The sequence below is a fragment of the Pezoporus wallicus genome, unplaced genomic scaffold (assembly GCF_028554395.1).
Source record: "Pezoporus wallicus isolate ANWC-B61680 ecotype Strahan unplaced genomic scaffold, APGP_CSIRO_Pwel_v1 contig_227, whole genome shotgun sequence".
Classification (NCBI taxonomy): domain Eukaryota; kingdom Metazoa; phylum Chordata; class Aves; order Psittaciformes; family Psittacidae; genus Pezoporus; species Pezoporus wallicus.
The window spans coordinates 15,435,934-15,452,443 of record NW_026635704.1 but is presented as its reverse complement, the minus strand read 5'-3'; the positions used below and the strand labels follow the sequence as shown (position 1 = coordinate 15,452,443).

Sequence of the window (16,510 nt, the reverse complement as noted above, 5' to 3'; positions counted from 1 at the left end):
ACTCTTTTCTTGTGCTTTTTTCCTGACCTGTCACATGATAGACATTATCCTTTAAACTCAGATACATTACAATAGCACAGATGAAACATACTGGAGCAACAACTATCCAGTTCGGCAAGACCTAACTTTTTCTTTACAGCTAAATCAATATACCCAAGAGGATATAAAATACCTGACAATTCTTCAGTCACAAACATACAGGCAACTAATAAAATAATACGTGCATCAAACTGCCCAAAATGTAAGTAAATATGTGACAAGGCCACATGTAATACTTGATAACAGTGACATAGAAACAGATGTGCTCAAAAATGTCAGGCTGGCAACATCCCATGTTAAAAAGGGGAGGAAAAATAGGAATTTATTTTTTGAATTTTGATGCTGCATTCACTACATTTATTCATTTAGATCTATGTGCCTTAAGAGAATTATGGAATAAAAAAAAAAAAGGGAGCAGGATGTTACAAGTGCATTGAGTTCTGAGTTTTAAATGTTCCTTCAGAAACCTAAACATCAGCACTGGAATGACTACCTCTGTAGACTTCCCTTTACAAGGTTGAGAATGGGATGCAGAACAAAAACCTGAAATGTCAGGACTCTGTAAACACCTGAATGCCTAACACTGCCTAAAATCCACTTGAACATAAATGTATTTGACAACACCCAATTTATCGGAGTAGTTCTGTCTTGGAAAAAAAATAAAAGGTATATGTAAAAACTATTCTATTAAGTAATATTTTGAAGACTTCCTATAATCCTCTGTTGTTTTGGCCTTCATTTTACAAGGCTTTCAACTTCTGAATTATAGCCATTATTTGTCCTTTGCACTACTACAGAATATACCACTGCATGAGGTTTGATAATAATGCTGACCTTTTTGGATTTGCTCCAAACATGCTTAGCAACCAACAAAAATTTAAATATTATTGTAATACACATTTTGCAGGGCATCTAAGAGCATAAAATCCCCCAAAACTCCAAAATGACTAACATCAGAGCACCCTGGTGGTTTGCCATGGTATTTCAGCTAAAAAATTAAAATGTGAAATCTGTTCACTTCATGTAAGTGACATTGATTTATTCATGTAATATAACATTTCACAGTGTGTTCCTACTGGTGGAAGCATCTACCAGAAAAAATGAGACATGTACTACTAATTTATTTCAGTAACTTACTAAACACTGCAGTAGTCCTGTGATATTCCCACAAGTGGAACAGATCATATTACTATACTTGTAGGGGTTTTTTCTCCTGTTTTGTACTTTTTTTCTCTTCCTCTACTACTGACTTACAGAATCCCTTTACAATTACCCAAACTTCAGCACACGATGGATTCATCACATCATGAATTAAAGTGTGATATTAAGTCACTTCCAACAATGCATTTCTACAGTATACATCTTGGCACATATCAAGTCAATTCATGTTTTGTGATTTTAAAGGGATGTATTTCATCTCATATATAAGTTCTCCATGGTTTCTGGGGTGCTAAAGAAATGAAAATTAGTGGTATCACTCTCAGCATTTTAGAAATGCTAGAGGACACTAGTTCAAATTTACTGAATATGAAGAAAAAGAGTGCATACCTGGAGTCTGTCTTTGATGAAAATTTGAAGTCACTAATTCAGTTAGCATATTGATATTTTTAGTTAATCTCTTATTTTGTAGTCGGGATGCAATTTCATATATCTTTGCATTAAAATTGTAAATATTTTGTTGCATAATAATACAAGTTTCTCACACTGTACAATGATTGATAGTCTAACCACTGCAAGCAAAATGTGTTTGCTTGCAGGCACCATATTCCAGCTTCCATCAAGTATATTCAGTTAGCAACACTGCCTATGAAAGAAAGATAATGATATCAAGATTTTGGTTTTGCTTCTACTCCTGCATTTTTATTATCTCCTTGCTCTCTGGTAGATACTGGCTATGCTGATGATTCTGAGAGTGAGTCACATAACCTTTTGAGACATATTAGATCATGACAGAAGAGATTTTGTTATTATAAAAATTTAATTGAACTGTAGACTCAAACATGAAATTTTGGAGTCGGGGACTCAGAACTGTAAGATAGATAGATACAGGACCACAGGGACAGAAAGCTATGTTATTTCCACACACATTTGTGGTGTTGAACCATCAGATCATTTTTTTTCAGCCAGCTTGTGTGTGAAAAAGTAAAATAAATCAGATTTTCTGGTTGAAACTAGTATGCTTTTTTTTTTCAAATTACCCAGACATTTCTTTGGCAGATTTATTTGGAGAAACTCTCTCTGGCCTCTCAAAGGCAGGTGTGACAGACATGTGATATACACATTTCTAGGCGCTGAGTCTGAACTCTCCACCCTAGGGTCCCTTTCCAGTCAAAGGAAAGAAAGCAATGTCCTCAGGGAATTAATCTCATCATAATAGAGATATTGAAAATAAATCATGTGGATCACTCTTTGGACATTCTGCTTTAAGACATTTAAAGTTAGGTAAGATAAATTCCACCCAAATCTACACAGCCCAAACTTGATACACAGGTAAACGAAATGCATTCAGAAACAATTTAGTTTTTTATAGTCTTGTTTTCATCTGCTTCCTTGTTTTTCAAAAGAAGGATGTGAGAAAGAGCATGAAAGTTAACCTTTCCATCAGCTAAATGGTGTTTAAATTAAACAAATTGTTTTTCATAACCTCTAGACAGAAATAAGAAGTTAATTGAAACTAATAATCAGCCAAATTGCTCAAAAGTTCAAATAAAGTCCTATGCTGTCTTTGTTTCTTTGGTACTGGATGCCACAGTAAGGGAGACTGTGAGTAAATGCCTCTCTTAAGGGAAAAACACTAACATTAACAGTATGTATATGTCAATAACCATCTTGTAAAGAAAGAAAATACGGGGACCTCTAATCACATCTAATCATTGTTCTGAGCAACAGTTTGGGTTTTTTCCACTCTGTGTGCCTAATGTTTCTTACATTCACTTATCACATATGCTGTCAAATAACTAATTCTTTCTGGCAACTGACAATTTAAAATAAAGTATGTTACCGGAAAGAGAGTCTCATTGGTCTCCATAAATTCATATGGGCTATGAACAATTAGAGCAGTTTGAAAAATAGATTAATGGATAACTGTCATAAGCCTTAACTCTCACAGAGTACTTTACATGTCTTTGGGATAAAGCAAATATGAAAATTGGCATAATAGTTGTATCATCACGTACTGTCGTGAGTAAACAAATACACTGCTTTAGGTAGCAAAAAACATTAATAGTCTGAAATAAAGATGAAAAGAGAGAAAAACAGCACCCTCAATTGCCAGGAAGCTTACTGAGACAAGAAAGGTTCTCTACAACAACAGAACTGTAAGGATGAATAAATAGCCATAAAGTTGGCTTGTACAGCATGGAAGCTTGCAGATGGTGGATGAATTCATGTCTGTCACGTTTTTATAATACAATGACTTTTACATATTGTTGCCAGATGGAATATAGTTTTGCATCTTGAATATAAATCTCCAAGAAATATAACTTACTTCAATGCTTTCCCTGTATTTGAAACAAAAGCAAATTCAGAGGCAGGTTTGGGAGTCTAAAGCAGATTTAAGGAAATCTGAGAGAATGTAAATTAAATTCTCTAGGGCTTCCTTGCTATAACTCATTTCAAAATAATGGAATTACCCATGTGTTCCATACTTTTTGAGGAAAATCAGGAAAGATATCATACAGGCTTCTACGGGAAAAACTACATGTCATTTATCAAATATAAAACACATCCCAGGCAGTTCCAAAAGACCTTTCAATTGAACTTACTAGTAGTTTGGTAAAACTTTTGTGTAGCATTTATTTTTGCTTCAATAAAAAGAGACACCTATCCAACAAGATCAGATCATAAAAGCACAGTGCATGAATCACAGATGCATTAAACCTTTGCTGGTAATGAACATCTGTGTCTATAACACAGAAGCACCTTGCCATTCTCCTTGTGTTAAACAATACCTAAACAGACCTAATATCTAATTCAGATCTGATTATACCAGTCTTTATATAGATGTGTTTTCTCAAACTATCAAGAAAGTAGAGATTTTTTTTTTTTTTTCATATGTGTTTACCCATTACACATGGCTTTCTCCTGTGTGTCTGGTCTTTGTTTCAAATCCTAGCTGGTATTGCTAAGAAGCAAATAACTCTGATAGTGATAAAGTGAAATACATGACTTTAGGGAAGAATATTTTCCCATTCAATGGCTTCTCACAAAGTCTGATTTGATGACAAACTTGAGTTGACTTCTCTCAGACAGCCTCAAGCACTGTTTATATGCAGATAATTCTGTGTGTGAACCCATTAGGCTTTTATGACAGTTATGATCAAGTATGATTGGGAAACCTTCTGGCTTACTTGGATCTATACTTACATTGTGCTTTGTGAGGTTGGAAATGTTACTTGCTATTGCTTGTAGCCAGTCAATGCAGTCTTCAGCAGAAAGACACTGAATTATTCCACTGCAAACCCCATCCACAGCAATTACTTGGAATGCATTTTGCCTATAGACATATCATAATAGATTAGGTCAGAATAAAATTTCATCTGTTCTAGCATATCATCTTAACAATGCTTGTAGAAATGCTTTTCTTACAATGGTCAGCCACTGAACACTGATAAATTGCTGTTTTTTTCTGTTTATAAATACCTGACATATTAAAATGATCATGTTAAAAGGTCAACTCAGTCTATATTAAGGTTCCATGAAGCTATAAAAAAATTCTATGGACTTGCTCCACAGAACCTTGACGAACAATGCATGACTTCAGAGGACAAACAAGTGAAATAGCCGATATGTACCAAAAAGTCAATACTATAATACTGCTGACCACAGAGAGGGAAAGTACGCATTGCACACTCTAGGCAACCATTTGCAAAATTCAGGAATTACCAGTACCTTTTTCTCAATAACTTTTGTTTCATTTTTCTAATACGTTGTTTAAATACAGTAAGGTTATATACCGTTGTTGGCTGCTCTTGGTTATAGAGTTTTGTTCCTTTTCTACACTACTGATAGAAGAGCTGTAGAATAAAAAATTAATCAGGTTGCATTAGTGACTTCTACAATTGCATTTCTGAATATAGGATCATTACCAAAATACACTGAAATGCCAAGAGACATTAAATGACAAAAGCAGTTGACACCTGGGTGCTTCTACCCCAGCACCAATCTGGGCATGTATGCAATAATCTGTCATGCCTTATAGACTGACTTTCCACAGCTGAGTGCTGAGCAATTACAGAATGAGAGAAAACTTTCAGACACTAAAGGAGTAGCAGACCTAATTTCTTCAGTAAATAGCCTTCTTGGCTAACAGCCTTTGGAAGGCTCACAGGTATCTGGCTTCAGAACCAAAAAACTTCCAATATTAATCCATATCCCAGAGTAAGAGATACTAAACATACAGAAAATACTAAATTCTACCTCTGGCACACTGCTGCAAACCTACCTGTTAATGATCAATTAATGGTTTAAAATTAAGTACGTAGTTCAGATTCTTTAAGAATGGCTCAAGCAAAGTGAGCATTATCTTCAGGGTAAAATTGAGTGTCACTTATGACAGTTTCTGAAATCTCAAGACAGATACTCATCAGCAAAGTTTGTTGTTTTTTTTCTGCCTTTTGAAATTATATTCTAGTTGTATAAAATGTACAGCTAATAGCTATCTCTACCATAAAGGTCTTTGCTGCATCCATGTCAAGTACAGGCTTATCTTTTGGTCAGGAGAAACATTAAAAATGAACTAGACCCACCCCATTGCTTTAAGATTTTCATCATGAGAACTAGCTCTTACAGGAGGATTAGACTTACATATCCTAACACGACCATGCAGAGACCAGTGGTTTATCTAAATCCGTCAGCTAACTTTTCAGTTTAGTTGCCTTTTTACATGAGTAGTGACTTCTCATTAAATTCCCAAAGGTACAAACTGAGAGCTACTTCTTTCAATGTCTCATGTGCAAATGAGTCATTGAAAGAAGTAGCTGTCAGTGGTCACGTAACTGACATGGACATGCACTTATGTCAGATAAAGTTTTTGAGAAAGGTTTAATTAAAGTATCTTCAGATAACGTAGCTAGCATTTATTTGCTATGTCCTTATTTTAAATGGCTATAAATATAAACGGTAAATTCTTCAAGAATAAAATTCTAAGTCCTTACATGAAGAACATAGCATGATGTTCAAATTTGTTGACTAACTTACAACATTAATTTCAGAACTCCTCTTCTTTCTACTCAGTCTACTGTAAACCAAAGTAGGAATCCAAGTAATTATTAATGTGTGATGCTAACTTGCACAAGCAAAGAAACCCTGTTCCAGATTCAGTCCTGATGAACAAATTTCCTTCACACCACACACATTGAATCTGATGCATTCAGGCCATCAGACTGTTCCTACTGTTCCCTAGGTATTTGATGTATGCACATAAAAAAAAACAACATTCATCCAGAGTGTTCTTGCCAAGTATCAATAAGCACAGACAAACTACAGCTTTGTAAATAGTAAGTACAGAAAATTTAATGAATTAGCTTCCATTTCATGTTGCTTTCTAATTTTCAATATCCTGTCATTAATGTTGTTCTATATAGCAGTCTCTTTTAAAAATTATCTACCTTTCTCTCGTAACACATTTTGAGACGGATTAACAATTTAAAATATTCCAGTAATTTAAAACACTCTTATTAACTTCTTGATAGCAACCTAAAATGTTTGGTTTATGCTTTTTTTAAGGAAACCCCACTCCCTCTCCTATATTTATACTATTTTATTTTCTTTAAGTACTCTTAACTTCCTCCTGTTAGACAGCATAGAAGGACACAAGGAGAAAAATTATCAGAGTAGTTATTCAAGGTTTAAGTGTGATTTAGGTATTTTGTTTTGTATGAATATACTTTCAAATTTATTTTCTGGAAATCCAAATCTCAGGAATATCATTATTACCTAAAATCTGTCTCTGTAAAATACAAATTTTATAATGTGCACTTTAAGCTCATGTTTTATTGATGCAGAAGTCTGAATTTTAGAACCCTAGCACTATGACAGTTGAGTATGCTCTAATTTTCTATGTCAGTAGCTCTATTCAATTCAATATCTTATCTGAAGTGTACAGCAGAACAGATCTGATTTGACTGTCACAATTTTGAGCCACTTATGCTTCATGCGCTTAATTATTTCTATTTCAACCACTGTTAAAACACTGAGCTAAAGGTTTTCACAGAATTTAATAAAAAACCTCCTGCATCCATGGTGAATACAACCTGTTCCCTTTCAGTTCAACAAACACACCGTTGTAGCCTTTAGTTTACACCTCCCCGAGCTCGCCACTGTTATTAATGAGAAAAAGGATCATGGCACCAAGTACATACGATTTTGCTATTACTACTCAAAAGCTGCAGGCTGTTTTAAGCTTCAGAATTATCTACTGGTAAAACAACTGTTCCCTAACCTACTTTAATTTCAGCTCTGTGAATAGGAAAATGCTGTCAGACCTAGGCAGATCTAAGCAACAACAGCCCTTAGAATCAACTGAGGCTATGGGAAGGTTTTGTCCAACTTTCAAATGTTTGTGAGAATGAATAAGAAGGAAGCACGCTGTGATAAGAAAAGGTAAAATTAAAGCTATGCAAACCCCAGACTGAGGTTGAAGAACACTCCTCTTTCACCAGTTTCAGGGGTGGGGTTCCTTAACCAACCCCCTGGGGTAGATGGTAACTGTAGGACCCACAGAAACACATGGAAGGGTGAGCATAGAAACAGAGAAAAGATACCGAAAGGCTCTTCCATGAAACAGTCTTTCCAGAAATAGTAACAAAGTTTTTCTGTATTAATTTGATAATTTTTCATGTGTTTGCCTGGAAGAACAGGAAATTTTAAACTGCTAGTCCCTGATGTGCCACTAGGGTATAGCATAACACACTATTCTTCCCAGATTCACACATCTAAGCTGGAAGACATGAAGGCTACATGGGAAAGCCAGAGTTTATTTCAATTAGCAAGGGTTCACAGCTTCACAAGTAAGTCCTTTGTGCTCATTTTAGGAGTTAATGTTTCTGATTAGTTAGAAGTAGTAGTAATAGAGACACATGCTCTATAACTGTATACAGCTGTCCTCCAGTTAATGATTTACATGCTGTAACTCATTGAATTTGTTTGTATTACAACTTCATTCTTATATATACATAAAATACCTAGGTATTTAAAACTTCTAACCAGTTTAACCACTACGTGCACTGAAACACTACTTCCTGGAAGTGGCAGGACATTGCCTGCTGATGGGAAGTAAATGATAAATCTTTTGTTTGCTTCTGTGTGCAGCTTTTGCTTTATTAAACTGTCTTTATCTTGACCCAAGGTTTTTTTCAGTCACCCTTCTTCCCCTGTGTCCTGCTGAGTTGGGGAGTGATAAAGCAGCTTGTAGGGCACCTGGCATCCATCAGAGTGATGCCGTATTTGTGAACCTGACTATGAGCTTTGCACAGCTTTCCCAGTGATTGGGAGACAAAATGGCAATGAAATTAGATGTTAAAAAATGTCAAGTAACACATATGGGAAAAAATAACCTCAACTATATGTAAGTAACAAAGGACTCTACTGTAGCTATAAACATTGATGAAAGAAATGCAACAGTTACAACAAACATTTCTCTGAAAAACATCACCTTAGTGCTCAGTTACAGTCAAAAGGTAATAGACTATTACAAAATATTAGATAAGAACAGAGAAAAATTATGCAGAACAGCATTATGTCTTAATATAAACCAGGACAGACCCTCCTTGCAGTCCTGATCACTTTGTCAGATAGAAAATATATTAGAATTATGAAAGAAACACAGAGAATAAGAAGGATATTCAGAGCTATAAAAGGGTTTCCCTAGAAGTAAATAATAACAGTGATCCTTCAAATTTTAGAAACAGAAGACAGTAATCTGAATTTATGAGAACACAAATCAAGAATGATTATTTAGCATTTCCATTGATACAAGAGTCAGGGCCCAGAGTCCACCCTCCTCTCCCTCCTGGGGGAGCAGGAGCTTGTGCTTGAGGCTAATTCTGCTATGATGTGGCTGTGAGATGTGGCATCAGGCTGCTGTGGAACAGCTTGAGTAGGGGGCCCTACTCACCTGGGAGCTGCTTATCAGCTCAGGTTTTTGCCTTTGGTCCTTGCCTGAGTTCGGTTTCATCTATGCCTGTGCCTAGTCATATATCCCACTGATTCAGATCTGACGTGTAGGCTGAATTTCCAGCCTGACCTGGGCCCTACCTTGCCGCAATGGACTCATCTGAAGACCACCCCTAGGCTTGCTCTGCTCCTACACTGAGGGAAGTGGGACAGGGTCCTTGTCTGTATGGACACTTCCTTGTCCAGCCTTGTCAGCTCTTGGCTCACCTTCCCCATGGGGCAGCCAGCTCCTGCTGCTCCCAAACAACAGGATTATTTCACCCAATTATCAGGCAAAATACTTAAACAGAAGGAAGTAAATTTTAAAAATAAAATTACATTGCAGAGCTCAGTGAGAAAAAAATGAGCCTGAAAAAACTGAGCTCAGTGCATTGCAAAAGTAAAGGTATTAAAAAACAACAGGTAGGAAAGAAGCTTTCCAGAACAGGAGCATTAGCAGTTATTAAATATGACGGTCTATGTGTGCACTCTCAAACTGAGACATGGGCCTGACAACCAGGTGCAAGTGGGAAGATCACATCTTCTCCCCTCCTTCTGGTTGATGTCAAAGCAGAATATGGGTGAAAGTGTACCTAAACAGACCTTTATGAAAGAAAGCTCCAATATTTCATGTCTCTGACAGCTGTGGTAGAATTAATAATGCCATTCCTCTAACAAGGCAACTCCCTATAGCTTTTATATGTCAACCAAGAAGTCAAGTTGTTTCAACTTTCTGGACTTCTTTACCTGCACAAATCTGATCCTGGAAGGTACTGGGAAAATCGTGAATGAAGAAGTGGAATTAATCGGAGATCACACCACCTTTTTTCCCACCTAAGTCCTGGGGATGCTGGCCATGAAGAACATGATAATGTATCCTGAAAAATATTAAAAGGTCCTTATCAGTTTTGGGCTTCAATGTAAGTACTCAGCAGATTTGGAAAGAGAGGGATAGACTTCAGAGACTTTATATATCATTTGGCAGTGTTCCGCTTTCCCCAGACCATTTGGCATCAGTTTTAGCTAGTACTGGAGACATTCTGAAGTTCCCACAAATAAAATAAATCTGTATAAACCTCAACATCAATATGCTTAGAGGAAGTATGAGGAACAGTATTCTAAAACCCTAGAGAAAACAGACTGTGTCCTCTTTTTTAAATGGCTAGTTATGAATAAAAGTGAATATTTACTATGTATCTCATCATCAGCTACTAGCCTTATATCTGTGCCCTGAATAAAGGTGATCTCTAAATTATTTACTACACAACCATAACTCAGTTGTTCCCCGTGGCCCTGTAGACATTTACATACCTGTCTATTTTAAGAAATCACCTCAAAACCTGGTAATTGTGCGTGGGATTTAACATGTAATGAAAAATGTTTAGTCAAAACTACATGCTTTACCTATTTACACAAGATATTACATGTTTTCACCTATCATAAAGACAAATGCACAGCAAAATCCACTTAAGAACTATATAAAATGATGGAAATGATGGAAAAAGAAAATTGTTTAAAGCCCCTCATTGCACTCCAAAGGCAGCTTTTAATAAAAATCTGATCAGACATCTGTAGCATTTCATCCTAGAGAGACTTTCCTCTATAATACCATCATTCTTTGGCAAGATTTTAAGCGTAAATTACTAGAAACAAAATACTCTGAACTTAAAAATCAGCAAAACCATGCACCTAATATAGAAAACTATCCTGAAAAAAACTTTCTGCCTTTCTTTAAATAGATATATTTTCATTTTTATAATTTTAATTCCTATGCCATGGAAATAATCTAGAAGAGAAAAACTTCTGCAAAATCCCTACTGCCCAGATAAAAGTAGTAATCATATCTATCAAGGCACAATCTCAGCTGATATGATTTGTCATAGTTTAATTCTCAGCCATAACGTCTGGCAACTTCTTTCACCCTCTATGGAACTGTCTATCTCGAATGTAAACTAGAGCTTGTCTCATGTTGCTGTCCTTTATTAGGTACTTCCACTTAGGTATTATAGTATAATTAATTTCCTATTTAATTCCCCCCCCAAAAAATAACAATGCTCTTACCGTGTTGGTGGGGTGGTAGTTGAGATGCAAACCACTGTCACATAGGGGAGAGGATGTGCCACTGCTTTGGTCGCTGGGGGCACCTAATACAAATATGAAATGACAAAAAATTCTTAATTAATTTGTAATGCTAAAATTCAAATTTGTGTATGTCAGTATGTGTGTATATACCCTCCCCCCGTTAGATTTGTCATATCTAACATTCATGTACTTTCTCCATTCAGCCAGTATCAGTCCTCTGTTTTGCATGGGTAGCTTTCATCAGCTAAGTAGAGAAGCTCAAGAAAACCTCTCCTGGTGCATTGCTTAATAGAGTTCATAGTCTGTTTAGCAAGAAAAAGAAGCCCAGCGGTTTTTGCAAATTTGATAATAAAAGGGAAGTGTGTACCCCCTTGCTCAGTTTTCACTTGAAGGAACTAGTCATGACAATGCTTTTGCTAGTCTTGACGATGTTTACAGTTCTAACTCTCCTTGTAACATTTTAGGAAACTATATGCTAAAGCCCAAAAATAACATGATAGGATTGATGTAAATGCATGTTTCTGTGCATTACTCCGGGTACTCTGTGGTATCACTACCTTTCATAAAAGGAACAAATGTACTGCTATGTAAGATTATGGTGTTCTAAATTTTTTCTTGTCCCACTAAATTTTAATACACGGGCATTAATTAATACACAGTATTTCAACAAATGATTGTATAAAATATTATTTAATAATTGACTATTTAATTACTACTAAAAAGGTTGAAATTATTGAAACAAAATATTTGTTGTTTTACTACTTAAAAATCAAGCAATTCATTTTACTCTCTTAGGAGCAAGAAGCAGAAGGAAAACGGTGACAAAAGGCACAGGTTGACATATAAATATGCTTGGATATGCTGCAATTGTCTATAATTATGCACCCACACTTACAATTTAATATAATTAAAGGAAGACAGCTGTCTCCATATGTCTCTCATGGGGCTAGTTGACTAAAACTAAGTTGGACTTAAACAAAATACTTATCATCCCGGAGTAATTTATTCTTAGGTAGACAGACACCTCTACCAAAGCCTCTGAATTTTAAATGGGAAAGTCAAGCCATCTAAACATACACACACAATCTCTGTCACATTTACAAGACATAATTCCTTCAGACTAAAATGTCTCTGTATCATACTGTAAACTAATGTAATTCCACTGTTTTACCTGCAACTTTGCTGATTCACACCAGTCAAATGCCTTGTGATTTGCTTTTCAAGCAAAGATAGCAATTTTTTGCTTGAGGTGAATGTTACTACAAGACCTGGCAATACGAGCAGCTCATACTCAGACAGTAGTGCTGACCAAAAAAGCTTCTGTAAATCACTCTCAATGCACTTGCACTTGCAAGCTGCAAGCATTCATGAACACTGAATTGAGTTGTCATTTGGCTAATTAATAAAGGCTTACATGCACAATCTTCATTCAGTGGCAGTTTGAGAAAAGCAGGTGCTCTTTTCAGAAAGGACACAGTTAGGGTCACTTCTTCTCCTGCGTTGCGAAGGACCTGAACCTGGAAGAGAAATACAAATAGGACACCATGGAATATGTATGACCAAAATGCATCAGCAAATGCAAGCAATGCCACATAGCTTTCACATACCAGAACATAACTGCTTAGCCATTTATTGCAATGAGTTCTTTTTAAAAAGAGCAAGATATAAAGTTTGCTATATACTTGTCAATTGAGCTTCTAGACACGCATGCAGGTAGTGGAGCAGTGGGGGGCCACTTGCCTCCTACAGTAGCACTGGCTTTTGCACTATTACTCAACTTGCTCCCTGAAACTGTTCAGCTGCCCACCTCCTTCTTCTTTCAGATCTGGCATCAGCCACACTAGCTTGTATGTATAAAAAAAAAAAAAAATTAAAACCACACCACCTCTCCCCCCAGATTGTCTCATAAGTCCCCAACCAAAACAATAGCAGTAGTTTCCACAGTTGTGCCATAATCTTCTGATTAAGTCTTTCCAACAGCCAGAGTTAAATTTAGTTGAAGTGCTCTAGCATAGATCAGAGACCTAATCTTCCTTACAGCCACAGAGGAAAAGTACCTCTTTTAAGCCTTAAGTCTTAGATAAGCACAAGCTTGGGTTTTGCCAAAGGGCAGCTTGCATTCTGGACACAGGAATGCATAAATCACCTATGCACCTGTGTCTGCTTTCAGCCTTCCTGTACTCTCCCCAATTGCTCCTGCAGCTCTTGTTCGTGCCTTTAGCTTCCGTGTGCTACAGCTGATAGATCACTCAAGACATATGGCAGAGAAAGGGAAGCCCAAGTGCTTCTCCAGAGTGGCACAAAGGAGGCACAACAGCAACTAAGCAAAAATGCTATACTTACAGTGAAGGAATAGTATTTGAATCAGTTTATAACATGTGAGCCAAGAAGCATCACGTCACACAACTGATTCACAGAACAACAATTTCCTGTTCTGGCTCTAAAACTTCAAAACTCTTCAAGGGCTGATTTAACTTGGGCTTACAAAGACAGAACCATATCTCTGTCTCTGTGACTGTGCTCATACTGTGCATAGAGTCAGCTACACAGTGACAGATTAATGTTTTAAAGTAGCATAGATCTGCTCCCTTTCTACAGTGTTTTCATAGTAGCTGGGTAACACAGGTAACCATTCTGTGATGATGCTGCTTGTGAGAAAGCTTTGCAAATAATTTATGGAGGATTGCTATTCTTTAATCTATTCCTAGAAACAACCTATCCTACAGATTTAGTTATAAATGTATATAACTATACATAAGGTATGCATTTATGCATATAGCTAAATGGTTTGATGCTTACACATGGAATTACTGCATTACATTAAGTTAACTTAAATAAATTCTTCAAGAAAAAATGTCAACTTTGCCTTTAAACATGCAAGCACAATACTTCCTCCTCCACACTGGTTGCTACAGAGGCGTAGCAATATGATGACAGAATGTTGGATCCAGTATCTGAAATACACTCTAAGATTTTAGGCTTTCTATTGTTTAAAAAAGCATAGTGGTTGTCATGGCACAATTTGCAATGTAGTGTGTATTTATATGTATGTGTGCAAATAAACAAATATACAGAAAAAAAAAAATCATTAACTTAAACTATATGCCAAAAACTTAATCTCTAACAAGAGCCTCTTTGATGAGCACTTCCCCGTTCTGATGCGTTTTATACTTTAGAATTCCTAAGTGTACATATTTCATAGAAAAAAGATGACTTGAAATCTGCAGAACAGTAGATCAAGACTGCAAAGTCCTGAATTCCACCAGAGAAACCCTATTGTATTCTCAGCCTTCATAGAAAATTCATCCTTCTCCTCTCTATGTAGCAGTCACACAGCTCAGAGCAGTCTTAGCCAAAGTAAGCAAGAAACTTACAGGCATGTGCTCTCTATTGAAAGGACAAATGTGGATAGACAAACTGCAGGAACACTATAACTACCCCTAACTTTTAAAAATTATTTCTTTTCACTCAGGAATGGGGAAGAAATAAGTGGAAACATTACAGCATCTACAACTTTAATTTGTGAAGTCACCTTTTAAGATACCTCAGAAGTGGATAACATCTGAGAAAGAAGCTGAAACAGTAAACTCTGCCCCTGAATCTTTCATCTTCCAAGAGTAAAATAAGCCACAAACATGTATGATTTCATTTGACAACATATTGTCCTGTAAAGGCTAGAAGTTGCCATAAGTAGTCTAATGTAACCTTTTTTCTCACATATCTCTCTCTCACACCTTTTTATCTTATAGGATGAAGAATTTAATTTGGTACATATTTTAGTTGTTATTAGCAATACTTATTTCACTGAAGTACATTTTCAAATGTATGAACTATATAGACCACTTTGACATGCAGAATAAAGACTAAAGAGATATAAAAGATTAAAAAAAAAAACTACTAGGTAATAATTACAACAAAGAGGAGGTGAGCTATCAATTCCATTTCACTTACTTCCTAGTCATTGACAAAGACATTCTGTGAAATAAGGCTAGCTGAAGAAAATGGGATTGTTAATGAAATTTATTGTCTTTTTGTAGCTTTCAGTTAAAAGCTTTACTGTTATTTTCTATTTCTTGTTTTTATTTTATGTAAGAAATTAATAATTACTGAACTGCTTTAAATCAAATATTCCTTTTAGGAATCATTTACTTTGTGTACTTATGTGTACACCATGCCATACCGCCATTCCTCCATGCAAAAAGAGAACAAGATACAATAGGAAATCTACTTTTAGTGAGGGATATTTTTAGTGGTATGCCAGAACAGCTCTTGTTCATAAATGGAATACTGCTATCTTTTACAAAAACATATAACAGCCCAAGGTAATGTGACAAATTGTTATGGAGGGCTATGTCTATGAGAAAAAAAAAAAACAAACAACCCCAAACCACTTGAAAACATAGAGTCAAACAATTTGTCTGGAATACAGTATGAATTTCTAGAGTTTTACAAACATGAGTGGAATTCTACCAATATTCAGATTACTGGCACATGAAATATTTTTTCTCTTTTCCTTATTGCCTAACATCAGTTTAACTCAACTTTATAAAGCAATTTTAGTAAAAAGACAACTGTGTGAAAGTAAATGTTTCCTCAGGCTTGGAAAATGTACATTCATGAAAAACTAGTTCATCTGCACAAGTATATCCATGCAGTCCTGAAAATCAGTAGCATATTCCACTAACAAAGTAGTAATGAGCTTTTACAACTGAAGGTAACCCATGAACATACTGAAGAAACTCAACGTAGATCATGATATAGTATTTTAGATAAAGAAATGGATAGGTATCTACTCAGCCATCCTGCTCTCTTACTTGGAAAAGAGCTCCCTCATTTATTGTATATGCATTGCCAATGCCTTGTCAATCAAGCACTATCATTGACAACATATGTGTTTGTTATTCCTGGCAGTGATAATTCTAGAAATATTTCAAAGACAAGATGGAAATAGAGTACCTAAATCCTTTATACATATTTTTCAGAGTTACAGCATGTTTTCTGACTTATAAGAAAAACTTAGGGCTAGGCCGAACAGCGCAACTAACTCCAGATCTTTTTTTTTTTTTTTTTTGCCAGCACCATCATATATTGTATGCATGATAAAAATGACATAAGACTAAAACGCTAGGGACTGTTTTCTACTTCCTGTAAAAATGAGGCTCTCTTAAAAATCGTAATTTAGAAAACTCTCAAATTTCTTCTCATTTTGTAATGTCTACTTCCATCTTTTAATATA

General features: G+C 35.8%; 1 protein-coding gene across 6 annotated transcripts in view; it reads right to left on the bottom strand.

The window, feature by feature from the left end:
* Positions 1 to 16,510, bottom strand: part of SNTG1 (syntrophin gamma 1) — a 320,400-nt gene that overhangs the window by 89,292 nt on the left and 214,598 nt on the right. For all 6 annotated transcript variants that reach the window (XM_057397761.1, XM_057397760.1, XM_057397759.1 and 3 more), the window contains 4 exons: positions 12,689 to 12,791; positions 11,254 to 11,336; positions 9,940 to 10,070; positions 4,405 to 4,534 (listed from right to left, as the gene is read on the bottom strand). In XM_057397761.1, the coding sequence (XP_057253744.1) occupies positions 4,405 to 4,534; positions 9,940 to 10,070; positions 11,254 to 11,336; positions 12,689 to 12,791 (447 nt within the window). The remainder of the gene's footprint in view (positions 1 to 4,404; positions 4,535 to 9,939; positions 10,071 to 11,253; positions 11,337 to 12,688; positions 12,792 to 16,510) is intronic.